Here is a 21,526-nt window from a genome sequence, read left to right as displayed (position 1 = left end):
CACGTCTGTCACACTTAGGTGTTAACGCTCATTTGTGTTTAAAAGTGACTGACGGGGCGGGGGGCGCCTGGGGTGGCTCCGTCGGTTACGTGTCTGCCTTGGCTCAGGTCATGATCCCGGGGTCCTGGGATCGAGCCCCACGTCGGGCTCCCTGCTCAGCGGGGAGCCTGCTTCTCCCTCTCCCTCCCCCACCCCCCACTCCTGCTCTCTCTCTCTCTCAAATCTAAAAAAATAAATAAAAGTGACAGATGAGGTTTCTTTTTTAGTCCCAGAAAGCCAACAACCTCATTGAGACTTAACTCACTGTAATAAGACACATTTTAATAAAAAAGCAAATGATCACTATTTTATACACTGCATTTCTCCAGAAAATCTCGAGCAGGGCATCACTTTCTATTTCCAGAGTAATTCAACACTGCAGATTGAAAACCATCGCCCTTCCACACGAAGTCAGCTTCCACTAGATTGCAGAATTCAAGCCTTCTCAGATGTTAATACAGAGTCAAAAGCGGTGGATAAAACTTTGCAGATGGCTTGTGCCTGTTCCTACGGTTAAGTGAAAAACATAGAGTAAGAGACTTCACCGACCTCTTCCTGAATTAGTGTGGCCAGCAAAGGTATAAATGTGACCCTCTTAACAGCCCCCCCACACCTGCCCACCAACAGCTTTGGGAAGCCCGGACACCACGTCCCCCGGGCCGCCTCGTGCGTCCCCTCCGGGAGAAGCACCTGCGGACAACATGTAGGAACTGGGCCTTTGGGAAGGACGCCGATGCGGCAGTGGGGTGACGGCTACAGAACAGGACGGGCTTCCGCCCCGGCTCTGCGTCTGCCCTGCCCTTGAGATGCCCGCAACGGGTGAGTGCTCGTCCCGGCCCAACTGACCGCCCGCGGCAGGTCCCGGCAGCTGGCTGACCGCCGGCCTGACGGTCACCCGCACTCTGCCGGGCGTCAGATGCCCTGTGGGGGGCATCTCCTCGGCCTCCCAGAAGACTGGCCGTCTCCTCTGGCTTTACCACCTTGCCCGGTGAATGAGACGAAGCAAGGCAACGTGAAACCTCACCAGGCTGTTGCACTGATAGACCCAGAGGCTGTACTCCTCGTAGCTTGCGTCGGTGGTCTTCAGGGCCAGTAAGCTCTTTCCGGCCCCCAGACCGTCGTCGTAACACACCATGCGGATGATTAAATACAGAGCATGCCGGTGTAAGACATCCTGCAGAAGTCAGGAAAAAGAAAGATCGGGACTCTTGACATATTGACCTTTCTCTGCAGAATTTACTGTGAGGCTTCAAGCAGAGCATATCTATGCATCTGGCAGGAAGCAGTTGTAGAGGTTTTTTTGCCCCCTAAGGAACATTCCAGAATGCTCAGTTATGGGGCCGCTTGCCTTCAGGGTTATCCCTTCCTACTAAAAATTCCAGAAAAACAGGAGTAAGACCTGAGTTCACGGTCCTGTTCCCTGTGCCCAGCGTCCGTGCTGACAACTGCTGAGCTGGCGCAGGGTCCTAAGCTGAAACCGCATTAGGGGCCAGCAGTGGGGGGTGTTGGCCGGGGCCCCACCATCCAGGAGAAGCAAAAGGAGGCCTCTCTTCATTCACCCTAAGAAATCGGTCATTTTTTAGGACCAGCTGCCAGGAATGTTTACCAAGCAACAGTTCTGCAAACGAGCAGAGAGAACAAGCGGGCCCTTAGCAGCCTGACTGCTAAGTACCTGAAACCCACTTTTTCCCTAATAAATTCTACTTACATACTGATCTGATGTTGATACTTTTATACCATACTTGGAAACTCCCATAATGAATTCTTCCTCCAGAGGAACGAAAGGCAACTTCCCATCTTGCTTTAAAGTAAAAATAAACCACATGAGCTACGTTAAAAAGTACGTTACATTCCTTAAATCGGATTAGTCAAGTTTAGTATCTGGCCATCACAAATCCAAACCCTTCCGAGAACGCGGGGTATGCAACAGCCCAGCAAAAACTGTTCCTCAAAGAGGCAGAAGGAAAATTGTCGCCAGGGTTCGGTTTGGTTTGGTTTCGTGTCCACAGACCTGAGCAAAATTCACAGCCATTTGTCTTGATGTCATCCCTAATGGCAAACAGAGATCCCGCTCACAGATCCCAGTGAGGCTTAAATATTTACGTTAGAAAAATAAAGGTATTTAGATTTTAAAATACTCAAAGCTTATGCCGATGTCAGCACAGGAAACCATCAGGAAACAGAGCTGCAGGAACCCCTCTTCAAAGCCATTTTACATCCTACCCACATGGTAGGTACGTCTGGGTGCCCCCACATCCCGGGGCTGTGAGCTTGATGTGCGGTTACTTGGAAACAAAACAGCAGATGATAGCTGATGGCTTCCCTAGCAGATTATCCTGTTTTATTCCCCTAAGTCAGAATACTGCCTAACTTGTCTAATGCCACAATAAAACAGAGAGTGGGCAATCAGTAGATGTCCCGTACTGTGAATGTCTGTATGGAACCATTTGCCTACATTAAAGAACTTCTGGTAAAGAAGCTGTGTCTGCACGCCTTGATTCTTGGGTCCTCACATGGCTACGGTAACCTCTTCCAGTGATTTCTCACAGTAGGGTTCAAGCATTCCAAGAATCAAAAGATGAGAGAACACTAACGCTATTGTCAATAATGGAATTTTGACAAGCCCGAAGACTACGGTGCTCTGAGAAACTCAGCAGTCGTTAACAGAATGAAAATGATCCTAGTGCACTTCTCGGGGGGGAACCCTTAGCAATCTTCTCAGTGTCATACTTCGGTGAGGTGTTGCTTGCACTCGTTGGAATGACCGATGCCAAGCCAAACGCTGGGATATTAAGTCCAGACTGCCCAGAGGTCTCTGTGAAACGCACATTCGACTGGCTGATGCCCCGCAGACAGAACTCCTGTGCTTTATGAGGGCACGAAGCATCGTATTTAGTGATCCCATTCTCCACGATTCACCAGACCAAACAGCCTTAAGAGTAACCAGCGCTCTAAGAACTGATAAGGGAATTTTTCCATTGTGGAAATAACCCTTTGTTAATAATACAAAGACCTGCGATGCCATTTTCTAGAAATTCAGGAAGCAACTTACTGTCTTTGGCTCATCCACTCCCACACTAGCAAGAGTACAGATCTTACAGAACTCGATGCACTGACCTTACACCTTGGCTTTGTCTTCGCTTTCATTCTTAATTTTCCTTCATGATCATTTCTTTTTTTTAATCTTCCTGACTGGGGTATGTTTTTGAAGCCCACCTCACTTCAATTCTTGTTGCTAACCGGGTGTGAGCGCATTGATAGGTCAATACCACTAGGAGGCTGATTATTGAAGGAGTTGCGACTAGTTCAATGGAGACCTGCTAAGGCCTGCCAGTCTGTTTTAAAAGACAGACCTATGGTGTATATAACCCATCACCGCACTCAGCTCCTCATTTAAACGAGGAAGTCAGCTCCCAAAAAAGTAGAAAGTGCTGTTTTTGAAGGAAAGAACTCCCCATTCCCATGGGACTCTGTCTCTAGGCACCTTGTACCACCTGTGATCACAGTGCTCGATAAATATTTTAACAATGATAAAAGCAGAACATCTTTCTCCAAAGCCATGAATTTATTTTCTAGAATGTTCTAAAATTTTTTAAAAAATTGTTTCTTACCTGGGCAACATCTATATAATTTATCAGGTCTAGGGGCCCTTCGAGACTTTTTCCTTCAGAGAATTTCAGTTTCTCAATGGCACCAACATATTTTATTCGAAATTCTGCACAGGTATCTGAATTGCTGTTGCTTTGTCCTAAAGGTGAAAGAAAAATTTTAACAGTAAGACTTCAAAAGAAATATCTGCATTACAGCGTGTCCTCAATCCCTTCACAAATAAAAAAGACTGTGTCATCAGAACTTAACCTTTAATGAAAATTTAAAAAATTTTAGTGCAAGATTACTTGAAGTAATAGGAAAGAACTTGGAATTTAGCCTCTTCCTCCGTGACTCTATCCTAAATGTATAAAAGTCTTAATAAGAATAAATTAAAACAGGAGAAAAATAAAATGCTGACTAGATAATGATTGAGTACCTTCCCGATACATTAAGATATTTAAGCTTTTTTTGGTTTCTTCTCCCTCTTTACCATGTTCACTGTTGTTTTCCGGATTCAGCAAATCTGGTCTACCTCTCCCAGTCAAAAAAAACAAATGTTTTTTTCCCTGCAGATGGAATAATGCCAGACAGGAAGTCTCTTCACATGGACAGATGTTAGGTTACACGACATGTGGCAACAGGCTGAAGAACCGTGTGCTGTAAAATCTAGCCGGGGCCAACATGGCCACAGTGCATTATGTGATCTGCCATGTTAAGGGGATACTATGTGGGTACTTCTAGGTTATGCTTATGTAAAAAAAAGACGCCCACATTTTTAATATTTTTAAGGCATCTGGAAGCAAAAATAATAGGCTTTGCGCTACTAGCTTCTCTTGTACATGATATGGTTCTTCATCCCACCCCTCCGTAGTCCCCACTTTTTACAGACTAACTAGTCTAGGATCCTGAAGGGATCTGCCTTCGGCTCAGGTCATGGTCCCAGGGTCCTGGGATCGAGCCCCGGATCGGGCTCCCTGCTCTGCGGGAAGCCTGCTTCTCCCTCTCCTACTCCCCCTGCTTGTGTTCCCTCTCTCACTGTCTCTCTCTCTCTGTCGAATAAATAAATAAAATCTTAAAAAAAAAAAAGGAACATATTGCGCTGCTCTGGTGAAACCACATGAACACCGGTTACGAGCCGTACTAAACGGCCCAAGCCTTCTCCGTACCTGAGCTTTTGGTCGAATCTGTATCGAGGCTGGCCACAGTGCTGGATCGTGACAGCCCCCCAAGGCTAGAATCGACAGACTGAGAGACAATAAACAAACAAAAAGGTAAACAGAATTAGACACACTGTCTTCTCTCAAATTCTCTACCAAACATTCAAATTATTTACTTATTACAGCTGAATCAACATAGACAAAAGCAGCTCAATTACTCAAGCAGATCGACTATGACAGATTTTTCTAAAGACGAATCCTACAGCAAACTTCAAAACACCAGGTAGTCCCGCCTGCCCTTCCCAGAACACAACATCAGATAACCGTGGTGTGGACATTCCCAGCATGAACCAAATCCACCACCTCTGCCTCCTTGTCAGACACCTGCTACTCAGGCTGTGTGTGAAAATCTACACTTTGTTTTCACATGATCTCCACGGAACCCAAAAAGAACCCTGTGTGGAAGGCAGGCAGGGAGTATGATTCTATATAATCAAATGAGCAAAGACAGCCAGCGGGGTGAAGTGATTTGCCCAAGGTTACATCAAGGAACTAGCCCAGCCCTCCGATCAAGGTCTCCTCCTCCCCATCCCCATGCTCTGCCATTAGTCCGACTAGTACCTGGCCTGCTCGGTCATGCACGGGCCGGCTGGCAGACCAGAGTGCAATTATCAGTGTGAATTGCAAAGGAAAACCAACAAAATTGTTAAGCAAAACACGAATCATACACGTTAGCGTAGATTCTATAGAATTGTGCTCTGAATATGCTTCGTTTCTTTAGAAATAACATTCTGTGAAAACTTTTGATTCAAAAAATGAGTCCCTTCTTTGCACCTCAAATCAAAATTAAATTTTAAAAGAGCAATATACTCACATTTTTTCAATGTTCAAGAAGTGAATCAGGGTGAATGCAAAAATGTATCAGGTCTGGTAAATATGTTTTTTCCCTTTTTCGGTAATTGCTCTTCTTGGAGTAAAATGTAAAATGAGAAGAGAGCTATATGCACAGAGACGTTCCCCATAATGTTACATGTGGGACTGAACACCGGAAATACTGTACATACTCAACGGGTGAGGGGGAGGGAATTGGAATTAAGATGCTGTTATAAACTGAGACTGACTTCTGGGATGAGCACAACCCCCGAAGTGAGTAACAGAGTGAGCTTTTGTGCTCCAAACTACTCCCCCACGCTGGAAAGCACCAGTCCCCATTGAACCTCTCTGCACGAGGAGAACAGGAAGGGAGAAACTGGTCTGCTTTTCCCATGTCCAGAACAGACAACAAGGAGAGCTTACATCAACCTAAAACACACACCTCACAGTCAAAACTTGGCTTAGAGACCACACGGGGGTCACCACCATCTTCGGGGTAAGGCCCTCACTCGCAGGTGGCCCCCTTCTGCCCTCTCCAGCCCCGCTGGCCACATCAGAGAACCCACGGCTTGGAGCTAACCTCTCAAGCCATCAGCAAGTTCCCTTAGGAATCTGAAAATCTACTCCGCCAGCAGCGAGCCATCAAGTCTCCCTTTCTCCTTTCTCTGGTCTAGAAAACAAGAAGCAGGCCTGACCAGTTCCCCAGGCTGAGGTCCTCACACCAGGGCTGCAAAGCTAACAGCAGGGAGGTTCTTGACTAGCTTCAGTTCAAAAACCTTCAAGAAAACTCAGTCTTGCCACTCTAAGGCAGGATTCCTAAAACATCCAACTTCCGTGCTTCTGGCTAGGAGCATCTCAGCTCGGTGAAAATCCCGAGGGGCAGTCGTGTGTGTCTTCATTCACTGGGGTGTGGCCACCGTCGCTCGGGGTGGTGCCCACGGGCCAGCGTGGCCCATCCCCCCGGGGGAGGGCACCCCCTCTGCGCTGTGCCGTGGGCTTGTCCCCTGCCTCACAGCGTCCTGGCACTGCGCACGCTCGTCTTTGAAAAGAGAGAGCTCACGGGGTGGAGACTGTGAGAACCACGGCCTAGGTCCAGGGATGAGGACTCAGGCCTCGACGGTCCCTTCGCAGTCATATACCCGGCTTCTCTAGAGTCCTAAGCATGGCATTTGCCTCACGATCCAACTCACTCGCTATTAAGTAAGCAGACTTCTAGTTATGCACACACACCCCACACCCTGGAATGCAAGAGCTCCAGCCCCTGGATGGGCCTGCGATTTCGATCGTGTGCAACAGTTAAAAATCAGTGTTTCGGTGAGACCATTCACACGTCCTGTGCCATCCAGGTTCGTGAACTGAATCATCTCAGGAACTCTCCAGAACAAAAGAAAATTAAATCAAGCACAGGATGGGTCTCTAGTGCCAAAAATAAATGTCAAAACACACCTAGTTTGAGGACTACCAGCAGCTGCGCTGTGGCTAGGAGGCTCTGTGCGGGATCAGGAGAAACAAAATGCTCACTGCTTTGCCATTCTGGGCCTATTCCCAGCCCCCCTACCTTGCTCTTCGTACTGATTTCACTACTTTGGGAACTGCTGCTACTGTGTCGCTTTTTGCCTTTCCGGAACATTTTTCACCATAGCTTGATCCAAAGGAGCTCCCCTAGGAGAACAACTGGTGGTTAGTTAGAGCAAGAAAACCACCTCGAAATCACTTTATGCACAACAGGAATAAAAATCATCAATTCCTTCCCCGTCTGCGGTGCAGTCCTCCTACTGGAAACCGAAATCTTTTCCTTTGGCCACCAAATTTGGATACTATTGCTTCATTCTTTCTTTCTTTTTAAATTTGAAAAAAATAACCTAATGAACCAAAAGGACAGAAACCTTCCGTCATACCTGGGGGTGTGAAAAGCATTGTTCTGAGAAGTAACAGACACACATCATCTACTTCTCAAAATACTCAAGTGCCTCACTTCTCTTTAATCAATTCAAGACAGTAGTAAAATAGGTGACATGCTAGTTTACCAACCAAGATCCTGAGATTCCGTTGCTATCTTGGGCTGACATTCTGTAAATGGTAGGGCTTAGAACAGAAGACATAACTACCTCTCAGAAATGGGCATTTTTCTCAATGTCTTGAGCTACCTTTAAGTAAAAGTGGACACAAAAACATTCCCAGGCGCCAGCCCTCCCCTCCTCACTCTGTAAGGCCAGGGAAGGAGGTGACCTGAAGTTTTCCAGAGTCCGTCTTCCATGCATCTTTTTTAAAGTAATAATTAATGCCTGGGAAACAAAATTTATCCTTGCCCATTTCATAGGAGCACATCTAACTATTATACTTGAAAAATTATTAACTAACCTGCATAACAGTTTATAGTTCAAATACTTCCAAAGACATCATGTCACTTTTATCTTCACAACAACCTGGTGACACATTCAATTGCTCCGGATGTTTTTTAAAGGTATCCCTCGTCTGTGATGCATATTATGCTGGGGGGTCCAGGCCCCCATCAGAAGGCTTACAGAAGGTAGGTTATAATCTGCATTTTATAGGTGAAGGAACTGTGACCCATCTTTCAGGAGGCTTCATGAGTAAGATAACAACAAATTTTTACCAAAGATTGGATCCTACAGAGGGAACAAGGGAATCTGCTTACGGTAAAAGGAATACTACTGTATTGTTTTCAAAGGTCCCATAGACGACAGTGTGCACAGAGAGCTTCCTCTCATTCTGACATGGTCAATTCTTTTCAGGAAAATGAGGTACCTGATGAAGGAAAAAGAATGAGTCAATCAAGGGGAGGTCACTGAATGTCCTATGAGAAGTTTCTCCCACTCTATTTGGAGACCCCATTCTCAGTCCACTCACCAGCATCTGACCTTAGGCCACTTGCCCAAGACTGACCCTCAAGCCCAAGCTTTTTCATTAGCCCCATCATATAACTTATTTCTATGTTTTTGCTTGCTTTGTGGAGTAGCAAGAAAATCTGATTTGTTCACTCATTCCTGAGTAACCAGTGAGCACCTTTTAGGTGCTGGGGATGTATCAGTGAATGAGACAGATAATGCCCCTGACCTGACCTCAAGGAGCCCATTCTCAGAGGGATGAGACAGACCGACAAGAAAACCAAATACATTGTTAGAAACAACTGATAATGAGGGAAACAAAAGCAAGTTCAGGATTTACAACTGATGGAAGGAAGGGTGAGCATTTTAGACAGAAAAAGATGCTCTGAGGAAATGAACAGTAAGGAGACCTGAAGAAGGAAGGGACGGCGGCCATGTAAGTGCAGAGGAAGAGCATTCTGGCAGAGAGTTGGGCAAGTGCAAAGGTCCTGAGGGCACACCCCAGCTGTAAGGAATAGCGAGAGGCCAATGTGGCTTTCACCCAAGCAGGAAGGAGGGAGAGGGACAGATCCACAGGAGGGAAAGATCCACAGGATCTTTGCATTCCTTAGAGAATAAGGTATTACTCCTTAGAGAATAAGGTAAAACTCAAATCTGATGCCATTAACGTGCTTAAAATCTTTCACAGGCTCACCAAAGTTAGAGACTGAAGTCAAAGCTCTCTGCCAGGACATGCAAGGTCCTGCATGGCAGGGCTCCTATCTACCTCTCCAGTCTCATCTTCCACAACCAGCTTCATACCTTATTCTGTTGCAAACCACAACAAAAGTCTGGGGTTTATTTTGGGTTTAACAGAAAGACTTGAGGGGCTATTAAAAAGCAGTCAAGTGATAGGATGGGACTTCTGTTTTGGAAAGATGATGGGCTGCAGGTAGAGGACTAGCCGCAGAGGATACAAGTAAAAAGAGGGAGATGAATTATCAGGCTATACTGGGGATTGTTTGCTGCCATTGATCACCTAGCATTCAAGGGATGCTTCTCAGTCAGGACGAGATGGCAAGAGAGCCTTATTCCCAGGTCTACACAAACTGGGTTAACCTAAGCAGCATAAAGTGCCATGTTAGCAATCTCTGATCAGTCAAAATATTGGTGTGTAGCATATTTAAGGACATTATATTTTAAATATATATAGAGAGTGAGAATTTACTGAAAGGGAGTGTATATACACACACACACACACACACGTTTCAATATAGGTAACAATTTTAAATATGATTTTAAAATAAAATTTGATTCTATTGCTAGTGAAATCCTGAAGCATCCCTTCAAATCCCTGGAATACTAGAATGCTTTGAAAATCACCCCATTGGTATTATCATGCCTTTCCAACTCCTAAAGACTTTCCATCACCAATCTAGGAGCTGAGGGAGGGAAAGGCATTTTATTAAAGTCTTTGAGATCTGCTGCTATTTTGATGCATGTTCTTAAGCAAGTCATTCTTGTCTCTAAATTATTCATGCATGAAAATGAGACCAGAGATACTGATTGTCACTTGGATGTTCCAAACTTGTCAAATGCAAAAATGCCTGAAGCAAACCCTTTGTCTTCCCTTCCATATCTGCTCCACCTCTCTCCTCTCCCTTTCAGTAAATTCTGTTATTTCTGGTAGAAACCAGGAAATCACCAGCGGCACAAAGTCCTCCAGGCCCTACATCGAATAAAATACTAAGATCCACTGAATCTACCCCCTGAACAGTTTGCTCATCCACACCTCTAACAGGCCCATGCCATCACTAGACCGTTGCTGTATATAAATACTTTTTCATCGGCTGATCCATCAGTGTGGATGGATCCTCAACCCAAAACAATGCACAGATACACAGTTTGGCAGTCCATTTAAGGAATTCATGTCCCAACGGGACTCCCTGCCGCTTTAAATCTACCACCAAGCTCCAGCTAAAATGATTTCTTTAAAACTCATATCTGATGCCATTAACGTGCTTAAAATCTTTCACGGACTCACCAAAGTTAGAGACTGAAGTCAAAGCTCTCTGCCAGGACATGCAAGGTCCTGCATGGCAGGGCTCCTATCTACCTCTCCAGTCTCATCTTCCACAACCAGCTTCATACCTTATTCTCTAAGGAATGCAAAGCTTCTCCAGGTTCTCGGCATGCACTCTGCTGTTTCTATGCTTTGCTCCTATAATTCTGTCTGCCTGGAATGCCCTTCCACCTTTTATTCATTCAGCTAACTTTACTCACCTTTCAAGACTCAGTTCAGGCTGCTTCTTTACTAAAACAGAAAGCTTCCGTTGGACCTCCAGGTTGGGCTAAAGGACTGGTACTCCACAGCTTGAGCATGCACCCTAATCCCAGCCTTAGCCTGCTGTTGCCTACTTAGAACTGTCTTACTTAGAACTATCTCACTGTGAGCTCCTCAAAGATGGGGGTGAGATAATTCATCCGTGTACCCAATGCTTGGCACAGACTGGCAGAGGACATGCTTAATGAACTGAAGAACCTGCTGGGAAGATGACATCCAAATAACTTCGTGTCCTGAACACCTACCAGGTGCTGCCCAGGGCTAGGTGCTACATACACCGCTAAGGACCAGCAAGGCTGCGGAGGCACAGCCCCTTTCAAATGAAGAAGCCTAAACGCCAAGGGACTCGGCCAAGGTCGCCAGGCTAATCATGGGTGGGGCCAAGTTCGGAACCTAGACAGACCGACGCCAAAGCTCCTTCTCGACCCCACCCTGCTTCCCATGCATTCCGCACCGTTCTGTTGTGCCTGCCACGTGCAGGTGCACAGGGTGACAGCAAACAAGACACACTCCACCCGGGCCTTTCTCAGTGAGGGATGGGGGGGCGGGTGGTGGAGCGGTGCAGAAACCAGCAGGAGCCGGCACAAAAAGGCAGTGCTCCTCACGCCCCACAGAGCAGAGCCTGACTCAGGAAACAGCCCCGCGGAAGCTCCCACTCCCGCCGCCGAGTCCGACGGGACCGATCCACACACGACACCTGTCGTCACAGGAGCTGCAGTCCCACCCCAAACAGGAACCGGGCACCGGGGGCACTGCATCCTCCTGCAGGCCCGGGCCCGCTCCTCAGCTCCCGCCGCCCGCGCCTAGCCGCCTCGGGGCCTGGGTCCCGGACCCCGGGAAGGCGGGTCCCCGGGGAGACCGCGGCCCCAGCGGCCCCACCCATCCGCCCCACAGCGGGCCTCTCCGCCGGCGCCGCCTTCGGGGCCCGCGTTCCCTGCCAGGCTCAGCACGGGTCCGGCGAGGGCCCAGCTCTCACCTCACAGCCGGTGGCCCGCCGCCGGGGCCGCCCGTGATCGGGGTCAGACACCCACCGCCCCGGGAACAGACGCTGGGGCAGCCACTCCAGTTCTAATTCCAGCGCCAGCTTTTCCGGTGCCCCCGGCCTCGCCCGCCGAGCCCCGCCTCCGAGACATCGCGCAGGCGCAGCCTGACCCCGTACCAGATTTCCGGACTCCGCTCGGCGAGGAATCTCGCGCCCGAGCGTGTGCGACCGGAAGTTGAGGGGAGGGGCCTAGTGTCGCGGGCGCCGGAGTGCCGGAAGTGCTTTTGGTGGATGGGGTTTTTCTACCTACCATTGGTTCCCCGTGGCTCTGTTTTCCATTTAGGAAGACTCCCGCGACCTGTTCCTTTCCCGCGCTTCGCCTTCAGACTTCCGAGATGTCTGCGATTCCTGCTGAGGAAAGTGACCAGCTGCTGATCCGACCCCTGTAAGGGCCCAGCGAGGGAGGGCAGGAAGCCACGGGCTGTGCGAGGCGAGGCGGGGTGACCGGATGGTTGGCCTCCTAGGTCGCCCCCCTCGCCGGCAGGCCTCGGGAGCCGGCCCCTTGGTCCGCAGGGGCCGGCCAGGCCTCTCAGGCTGAAGGGGTTTGGAGAACCGTGGATCGGAACGGGCCTGCTAGGTTGAATGGGACTTGGCTGTTTTCTTCAATCTCACGGGAGAAGATGTTGTTGGGGGCGGCGGAAAATGTCTTTGGGCCGCTGGGCGCTAAAGAGTGGCAAGCCGTGGGGGAAGCGGTTGATGCTGATGGCGGCAGGATGAGAGGAGGACCTGGATGAGGCTATGGCGGTGGGAAGAAGAACTAAATCTGTTTATTATTTCCACGTTTGCCAAGATGTGAAAGAGGGAATCGATTAGCTATGAGTTTTGACGTTCTGACTTCAGACCCTAGCAGATTAAGAAAGGTAGAAGGAGAGGGGAAAGAGCAGAGATGTTAAGGACAAAATTGTCCTTGATTGTCCATGCGAAGGTTCGTCTTTTGGTGGAGATGGCCTTCTGCCAGAGAAACACTTTACAGATCTGGAATGAGGCTTAGGGGGGGAAACCATTGTGGAGAACCCTTTGCTGTAGATTAGCAATTTGAATTCACAAACATATATTTAGATATAAGTTAGCACCTCATTCACTTGTGCGTTTTCAAAAGGTGGACAGTATCTACACATCCACTCAGTAAGGACTAGTTGAGCACCTACTGGGAACATAACACAAATTTCCCACTGCTTCGTTCACACTGACCCTCTCTTCCTGTGTTCAGCAAACACTGAGCAAGTGTCCAGCGCCACACTAGGCATTGGAGATGCAAATAGGACAGTGCCAAGTTAACTGAATTCACCCTTTCAGAAGGAATTGCAGTGCAAAGTGAAAAGTTCTGGAGAGACAGTTGGGACTAATAGGAGATACTTACTTTGGGGTCAGACGTGGAATTCAGTCCCTTCTTTGTCACTTGCTAGGACAACAACTTCTCTGAACCCATTTCTTCACGTGAAAATAATATGGCCACACTTATTGTGAGGATCATAGTAGGTGCTCAGCAAATGGTATATTAGGAGTGTACATACAGATTGGCATGCACTGAGTTCTGGGACAGTTACGGAAAAGGGATTTCTAACAAGTTGAGAAGAGAAGGCTAGTTCCTGCATCCTGGAAAACACGGAGCATGACCTGAGCCTTAAAGAATAAGCAGGAATTAAAGACAGGTCAAGGGCAGGGCAAGGATGTTCCAGGCAGGGGAAGTGGCACATGTGAAAATGAGAATGGTCACAGTTTGTGGCCAGTTTCCTCATGTCTGTGGCTGAAAGATTAGCAGATGAGGTGGGAAAGCCTGTCAGGGACCAGCTTGTATACATACTAAGGAGTTTGAGCGTTTATCATGTCAGTTCTGGGGAGCCAGCGAAGGGTTTAAGCATTGATGGGATATAGTGGGAACTGTGTTTAGGAAGATCACTCATATCAGCTGTTGCAGATGAATAAGAGTGGGTTCAGTGGTGGGAATCCAGGAGGATGTAATTGAAATAATCCTGGTGAAAAGCAGTGAGAGCTTGGAATGAATGAAATGAACATCAGTGAGGTGGAAAGAAGTCGGTTTCAGAGAGTAAGGAAGTGAAATCTTTAGTTTTGTAGCTCATCAGATGTATTGGAAGGGGTAGTTGTGGAGAGGAGTGTTAGGATGTCTTGGGTTCCTAGGTTGAGCAACTGGTAAAAGGTTGTGTTATTCACTCGAGGAGTACGGGAGCTGGGGCAGGTCTGGAATAAATTTGGGAGTTCTGTTGTTTTATAACAGCTTTACTGAAATATAATTTACATACCATACAACTCATTAAAAGTGTACAGTTCAGTGATTTCTAGTATATTCACTGACTTATCCAACCATCACCACTATCTAATTCCAAAACATGTTTGTCATTCCAGAAAGAAAGCCTGAACCCATTAGCAGTCGCTCCCATATCCCCCCAACTTCCCCAGCCCCTGGCCACCACTAATCTACTTTCCTTCTCTACAGATTTGCCTATTCTGGACATTTTCCTTAAATGAGATCATATAATATGTAACCTTTTATGACTGGCTTCAGCTTCTTTCACTTAGCATAATGTTTCCAAGGTTTATAATTTGGGAGTTTTTAGTCATTTAGTAAGTATTTCTTGAGATTTCTTGCATATCGGGTACTGCAGCTGAATCGTAATGAACAAAATAGACAATTTCTCTGCTTGTACAGTGCTTTCATTTTCATAGTGAGGAACAAACCATAAATAGAGTAACTTCTTGTAATTATGATAGAGTCGTGTGAAGGGCAAACGAGAAGATAGTCAAGAGGAGGCCTCAGAAGGTGACATTTGGACTGAGACCCAAATGATACAAAATACAAAGGAGCCAGTCATGTCAATAGCTGAGGGATATTCCAGGAAAAAAGCAAGTTCAAAGGACTTGAGGTGAAAGCTAGTTTGGCATATTTGAATATAAAGTACCTGTGTGGTAGCCCAGGAGAAAGACCTAAAGGCCAGGTATCTTTTAGAGGCCTGGAATTGAGAAGAACGATCTGGGCTACAGATACAGGCTTGGAAGTCATCAGCATGTCAAAAACGTGAGACTGAAGATCACAAAGCCTGAGAAGTGGGCCAAGGAGAGCCCCTTGCAATACCAACATTTGAGGTGTGAGCAGAGGCGTGAGTGTGAAGGAAACGCCAGAGGAAAACCAGGGAGACATGACGGGCTGCGGAGAGAACAAGAGAAGGGCGGGAAGGGCTATTTGCACTTAGCAACAAAGAGCCACGTTGTAAGCATCGTTCCAGAAGAGTGGTTGGCAAAAGCCGGCTTGCAGTGAATTGAGTGGGAGGAGGTGAGGGACCAGCAGGGAGTGAGCACAGCTCTTAGGAGGCGGCCGGGGAAAGGAATAACGGAAATAAAGGAAATTAGAGTGGAGGGGTTTTAATTTTCAGGTGAGAACGCTGTAGCACGTCTCAGTTGTGATGCTAAAGTAGCTGGGAAGGGCAATGTCAGTGAAGCAGCGGTGTCCAGGTCTTCAGGAGGATGGAGTGTGCAGAGTGGAGAACCGTGGTGACAAGATGGGCCTCGGACAGAGAGCTCTGTTTTATTGCTACAGGAAAAATGGAGGGATACACGATGTTGGTGGGTTGGTAAGTGAAGTTGAGGAAGCTGGCAAACCTGAGCTGTATATTTTTTGATGCACAGAAGGCCCTCGGCTCGAGTGAAGAGGCAGATAGAATGGAAAATGGGGATGAAGTTTGAAATAGTTACTGTGGAAATTATAAGAGAAAACTGAGCTAGGGACACTTAAGAGGTTGCTTCGTGGGCCAGTGAAAGGGGAGGCCAGGAATTCAGGGCAGCACCATGGTTGTTTGAATTTATCAACATCATACTCTGCACTAGGATCTCCATTTGGGGGTAGAACCATCTCGTGTGTGTCTCCTAGTAAGTGGACTGAGTTCCTTGAGATCATGGTCCAGGTACTAGGCATTTCCATATGCTAGGCACCGACAGTACGGTGCTTGGTGTTGAATTGAGTGAAGTGTTACCTAGGATGGGTGGGAAAAGACATCAGAGAAGGTGAGGGACTGGGAAAACAGGTGAGGTTTAGCTTCAAGTGCATCTTGTGATAGTTGGAAATTAAGGCTGTTGTATTCATTTAGGAAGAAAGGAAAATTGTTGAAGTACTTGGCATCCAGTATCCTGAAACAACAAGTTAGAGGGCAGAGGCCCTGAGTGCACGGCTATGAATAAAATTAGTCTATTTAAATTTAAGCTATAATGTAAAATGTAAATACATACTGTGCTCGGAAAGGCAATGAAAGAACTTTGAAGTGCCTATGAGTTTCACTTAAGTGCTGATCCTAGAAGTGTGAGCCCATAATGTGTGTAACTGAGATTTCTGTTACATCATGATTTAACCCTAACCTTCAGAAGATTGAATTTAACCTTGGGCTTCTTGTATCTGTACCATCCCCTCCCATATCTTAGCAGCTGCAAAATCCCTCGACTCCCAAGGGTCACTTTCCATCTTTTCCCACGTAGACACTCTTCTTCCCTATCTTTGTAAGTTTCTCGAACTCTTACCTGCCTCAGATAAGTGCTGTCATCAAATGGGGCATAATTTAAGTTGTAAAAATATTTGGATTTATTGGGCTTGATTTTGATTGTTTTTAATCCTCTTTTCTTTTCCCCTTCAATGTTTGCAGTGGAGCTGGGCAAGAAGTAGGAAGATCATGTATTATCCTGGAGTTCAAAGGAAGAAAAATAATGGTAATTATTTTGTAGTCTGGATAATAGTACGGCTCTGTCTGCGTTGGGGGTTAGATCTTTTCTAGGACTGTAGTTCTGTTTAGCTCCCAGAAAAATGTCATAGTTGGTATATGTCTGTGCTGTGTAAGATTAATGTGAATAACTGAATACACTTCGACTTAGTAATTTGACACAACATTAAACTGAGAAGATGTATTCTAAGATTGTAAAATTGTCAACCAGCTCTCCTGAGCTATTGCTTCTTCAAGATCCCTCTTCCACTCTTGGAGGGTCAAGCCAACCTCACTGCCCCACCTCCCCACCCCCACCCCCACCGCCACCACTCCCTGTTGGAAGGGAGCCAAGGAACTGAGTGCCCGAACCCATGCAGAGTTCCAGCCACCCCCATGCAGCCTGGGCTGACAGAGCCCTGGTTCAGCAGCTTAGATACCTAAGTTTGCATCAGGGCCCCTGACCTTGGGCAGGGCAGGCTGGAGTTCCTCTAAGCCCATTTCCTTACCTGAAAGAGAGGTTAGGAGAGATGATTTACATAGTCCTCACTAGAAAGGCGCTTCTGTGGCTCATCGTGTTCCTGTGGTTCTACTTCTCCCAATCATTCAGGAACAGGCAGGTGTAAGATATTTTAGTCATTTATTGTATTAATGTGCTAGTAATGCCCCCAAAAGGAATAGGTAACTCATTATGGCTGACTTTAAGAATTCCTTCCCCAACGCCTTAAAATACTTCAATTGCCCTATTCTGGTAAGTTTCCCACTTCTGATTACTCTCTTCTCAGTATAGCCAGATCCGGGAGTAGTGAAATCTATAAACTAAAATGCCCACCATCTTCTGATATCAAAGTTTTTGAAAAAGAGTTCACCCATTGTTAGAGTGACCACAGAAACTAGCTGAAAAGGTGTTTTTTATCTTGCATCCTGTGGCTTAAATGTGAGCTTTATTTTATATTTGTTTTGGGAAGTGAGAATTGTTAATGGCATATTTGAAATGTTTAATAAGAATTGCATTGCAAATGTTGGTGTATACAGTCCATCTTGATTATGTGTGTGATGTATTTGTTATAAATATTGTCTATTAAGTAAGTGTTAATAAAATGTGTAGGAGGGAAGCACCTGGGTGGCTCAGTTGTTAAAGCATCCGCCTTCGGTTCAGGTCATGATCCCAGGGTTCTGAGATCGAGCCCTGCATTGGGCTCCCTGCTCGGCCAGAAGCCTGCTTCTCCCCCTCCCACTCCCCCTGCCTGTGTTCCCTCTCTCGCTGTCTCTCTCTCTGTCAATTAAATAAATAAATAAAATCTTAAAAAAATAAAAAGTGTAGGAGATTGTGATCCTTTTTTCTGTCTCTTTCAGTTGGACTGTGGGATCCACCCTGGCCTAGAAGGAATGGATGCTCTTCCTTATATTGATTTAATTGACCCAGCTGAGATTGATCTCCTGTTAATTAGTCAGTAAGTTATTTTCTTTATTAATGACACAGTTTTTCAAGAACTTTTACTATAAAGATCATTATCAGATTTTAAGATTCTGGTGTTTTAAAAGAATATCTGGGACACCTGGCTGGCTCAGTCAGCAGAGCATGCAACTGTTGATCTCGGGGTCGTAAGTTTGAGTCCTACGTTGATGGTAGAGTTTACTTAATAAAAAAAATCTTTTTTAAAGATTTATTTATTTAGAGAGAGTGCGCACGAGAGTGGGGGCGTAGGGGTGGGGCTGGGGGAGAGAGAATCTCCGATAGACTCCCCCACAGAGCACAGAGCCCAACGTTGCCGGGCCGATCCCAGGACCCTGAGATCATGACCTGAGCCAAAACCAAGAGTCGGATGCTTAATAAAAAGAATTTTAGGGGGGCGCCTGCGTGGCTCAGTCGTTAAACATCTGCCTTCGGCTCAGGTCATGATCCCACGGTCCTGGGATTGAGTCCCGCATCAGGCTCCCTGCTCGGCGGGAGGCCTGCTTCTCCCTCTCCCACTCCCCCTGCTTATGTTCCCTCTCTCGCTGTGTCTCTCTCTGTCAAATAAATAAATAAAGTATTTAAAAAAGAAAAAAAGAATTAGGGGCACCGAGGTGGCTCAGTTGGTTGAGCTGCTGCTGCTTTTTTTTTTTTTTAATTGGGCCATTTTCCAGCATTTATTTTTCAAAGGTAAGGCTTTAGTGTATTTGTTTGTTTATTTTTTCTTACAACATATTCTTTCATTGCAACATTTTCCTCAGTTTGAAAAACTGTGTCCTCGTGGGTGGACACTTGCTAAGGCTTTATTGTAAAAAGACAGTATTACACACTGTTGTCTATTTCTTTCATATTTCAAGAACTGTGTTAAAAACTATGTTAAAGAACTGTGTTAAAACAGTTACTAAAATTGAAGAGTATTGCATTGCATTATTTTGAAATAATAGCAATTTCCAATTAAATGGAATTCATCTTCCTCATAAAATCTTAACATATATCCGTGAAGATATTATAATGTCAGATGAACCAGTACCTATTTCTTCAATATTATTCATATCAATAGAGCTTTTTAAAAAATTTTTTATTTAAATTCAATTACTTAACATATATTATTAGTTTCAGAGATAGACGTCAGTGATTCATCAGTCTTACATAACACCCAGTGCTCATTATATCACGTGCCCTCCTTAATGTCCATCACCAATTACCCCATCCCTCCAGCAACCCTCAGTTTGTTTCCTATGATAAGAGTTTCTTAGGTTTGTCTCCCACTCTGATTTCGTCTTGTTTTATTTTTTACCTCTCTTCCCCTATGCTCCTCTGTTTTGTTTCTTAAATTCCACATATGAGTAAGATCATATGATAATTATCTTTCTCTGATTGACTTATTTCGCTTAGCATAATACCCTCTATTTCCATCCACGTCATTATAAATGGCAAGATTTCATTCCTTTCGATGGCTGCATAATATTCCATTGTATATATATACCACATCTTTTTTATCTATTCATCTGTTGATGGACATCTGGGCTCTTTCCATAGTTTGGCTATTGTGGACATTGCTGCTATAAACATTGGGGTGTAGGTGCCCCTTCGGATCCCTACATTTGTATCTTTGGGGTAAATCCCTAGTAGTGCAATTGCTGGGTCATAGGATAGCTCTATTTTCAACTTTTTGAGGAACCTTCATACTGTTTTCCAGAGTGGCTGCACCAGCTTGTATTCCCACCAACAGTGTAGGAGGGTTCCCCTTTCTCCACATCCTCACCAACACCTGTCATTTCCTGACTTGTTAATATTAGCCATTCTGACTGGGGTGAGGTGGTATCTCATTGTGGTTTTTGATCACTCCCTGATGCCAAGTGATGTTGAGCGTTTATTCATGTGTCTGTTGGCCATTTGTATGTCTTCTTTGGAGAAATGTCTGTTCATGTCTTCTGCCCATTTCTTGATTGGATTATTGCAATTTGGGTAATGAGTTTGGTAAGTTCTTTATAGATTTTGGATTCTAGTCCTTTATCTGATAAGACATTTGCAAATATCTTCTCGCATTCTTTTTTTTTTTTTAAATATTTTATTTGACAGAAACACAGCGAGAGAGGGAACACAAGTGGGTGAGAGGGAGAAGCAGGCTTCCCACTGAGCAGGGAGCCCCATGTGGGGCTCGATCCCAGGACCCCGGGATCATGACCCGGGCCGAAGGCAGACGCCTAACGACTGAGCCACCCGGGCGCCCCTCTTCTCGCATTCTGTCAGTTGTCTTTTGGTTTTGTCCTGTTTTCCTTTGTTGTGCAAAAGCTTTTTATCTTGATGAACTTCCAGTAGTTCATTTTCGTGTCTAGTAAGAAGTTGCTGCGGCCGCCTTCGAAGAGGTTGCTGCCTGTGTTCTCTAGGATTTTGGTTGGCTTCCTATTTCACATTTAGGTTTTTCATCCATTTTGAGTCTGTTTTTGTGTATGGTGTGAGGAAATGGTCCAGTTTCATTCTTCTGCATGTGGTAGTCCAATTTTCCCAACACCATTTGTTGAAGAGACTGTCTTTTTTCCATTGGATAGTCTTTCTTGCTTTGTCAAAGATTAGTTGACAACACAGTTGAGGGTTCATTTCTGGGTTCTCTATTCTGTTCCACTGATCTTTGTGTCTGTTTTTGTGTCAGTACCATACTGTCTTGATGATGACAGCTTTGTAATACAGCTTGAAGTCTGGAATTGTGATGCCACCAACTTTGGTTTTTTTGTGTTTTTTTTTTTTTTTCAACATTCCTTTGGCTATTCGAGGTCTTTTCTGGTTCCATACAAATTTTGGGATTATTTGCTCCAGCTCTGTGAAAAAAGTTGAAGGTATTTTGATAAGGATTGCATTGAATATGTAGATTGCTCTAGATAGCATAGCCATTGTAATAATGTTTGTTCTTCCAGTCCATGAGCATGAAATGTTTTTCCATTTCTTTGTGTCTTCCTCAATTTCTTTCATGAGTGTTATATAGTTTTCTGAGTATAGATCCTTTGCCTCTTTGGTTAGGTTTATTCCTAGGCATCTTATGGTTTTGGGTGCAACTGTAAATGGGATCGACTCCTTAATTTCTCTTTCTTCTGTCTCATTGTTAGTGTATAGAAATGCAGCTGCTTTCTGTGATTGATTTTATATTCTGCCACGTTGCTGAATTCCGGTATGAGTTCTGGCAATTTTGGGGTGGGGTCTTTTGGGTTTTCCACATAGAGTGTCATGTCATCTGCTTAGCGTGAGAGTTTTGACTTTTTTTTTGCCGATTAGATGCTAGTTTATTTCTTTTTGTTGTCTGATTGCTGAGGCTAGGACTTCTAGTACTATGTTGAACAACAGTGGTGAGAGTGGACATCCCTGCTGTGTTCCTGACCTTAGGGGACAAGCTCTCAGTTTTTCCCCATTGAGAATGATATTTGCTGTGGTCTCTTTATAGATGGCTTTTATGAAATTGAGGTATGTACCCTCTATCCCTACACTGTGAAGAGTTTTAATC

The 21,526-nt window shown here is 45.5% G+C and overlaps 2 protein-coding genes across 5 annotated transcripts in view; one reads left to right on the top strand and one right to left on the bottom strand.

Moving 5' to 3' along the window:
* Positions 1-300: 300 nt before the first annotated feature.
* Positions 301-11,959, bottom strand: ITGB1BP1 (integrin subunit beta 1 binding protein 1). Of its 4 annotated transcripts, XM_081797232.1 has the most exons (9): positions 11,530-11,643; positions 10,772-11,030; positions 8,320-8,429; positions 7,219-7,322; positions 4,797-4,875; positions 3,651-3,787; positions 1,748-1,840; positions 1,064-1,213; positions 301-546 (listed from the first exon to the last, which is right to left on the bottom strand). In XM_081797232.1, exons 4-9 carry the CDS (start codon positions 7,288-7,290, stop codon positions 475-477), a joined length of 603 nt encoding a protein of 200 aa, XP_081653358.1. In that variant the 5' UTR covers positions 7,291-7,322; positions 8,320-8,429; positions 10,772-11,030; positions 11,530-11,643; the 3' UTR covers positions 301-474. The 4 variants fall into 4 exon arrangements, with proteins under 4 accessions (XP_081653358.1, XP_081653357.1, XP_006737614.1 ...); XM_081797231.1 differs by lacking the exons at positions 10,772-11,030; positions 11,530-11,643 and adding an exon at positions 11,809-11,958 and having other exon boundaries at positions 8,278-8,429; XM_006737551.3 differs by lacking the exons at positions 10,772-11,030; positions 11,530-11,643 and adding an exon at positions 11,809-11,958.
* Positions 11,960-12,067: 108 nt separating this feature from the next.
* The window catches only part of CPSF3 (cleavage and polyadenylation specific factor 3), a 32,252-nt gene continuing 22,793 nt past the window's right edge, over positions 12,068-21,526 (top strand). Inside the window, exons 1-3 of the mRNA XM_081797311.1 lie at positions 12,068-12,259; positions 16,521-16,584; positions 17,931-18,028. Of these exons, the coding sequence (XP_081653437.1) occupies positions 12,210-12,259; positions 16,521-16,584; positions 17,931-18,028 (212 nt within the window). The 5' untranslated portion in view covers positions 12,068-12,209. The remainder of the gene's footprint in view (positions 12,260-16,520; positions 16,585-17,930; positions 18,029-21,526) is intronic.

The sequence above is a fragment of the Leptonychotes weddellii genome, chromosome 10 (assembly GCF_054177405.1).
Source record: "Leptonychotes weddellii isolate Sample4059 chromosome 10, ASM5417740v2, whole genome shotgun sequence".
Classification (NCBI taxonomy): Eukaryota; Metazoa; Chordata; class Mammalia; order Carnivora; family Phocidae; genus Leptonychotes; species Leptonychotes weddellii.
The sequence above is the reverse complement of the archived record's forward strand: the minus strand, read 5'-3'. Positions and strand labels throughout refer to the sequence as shown.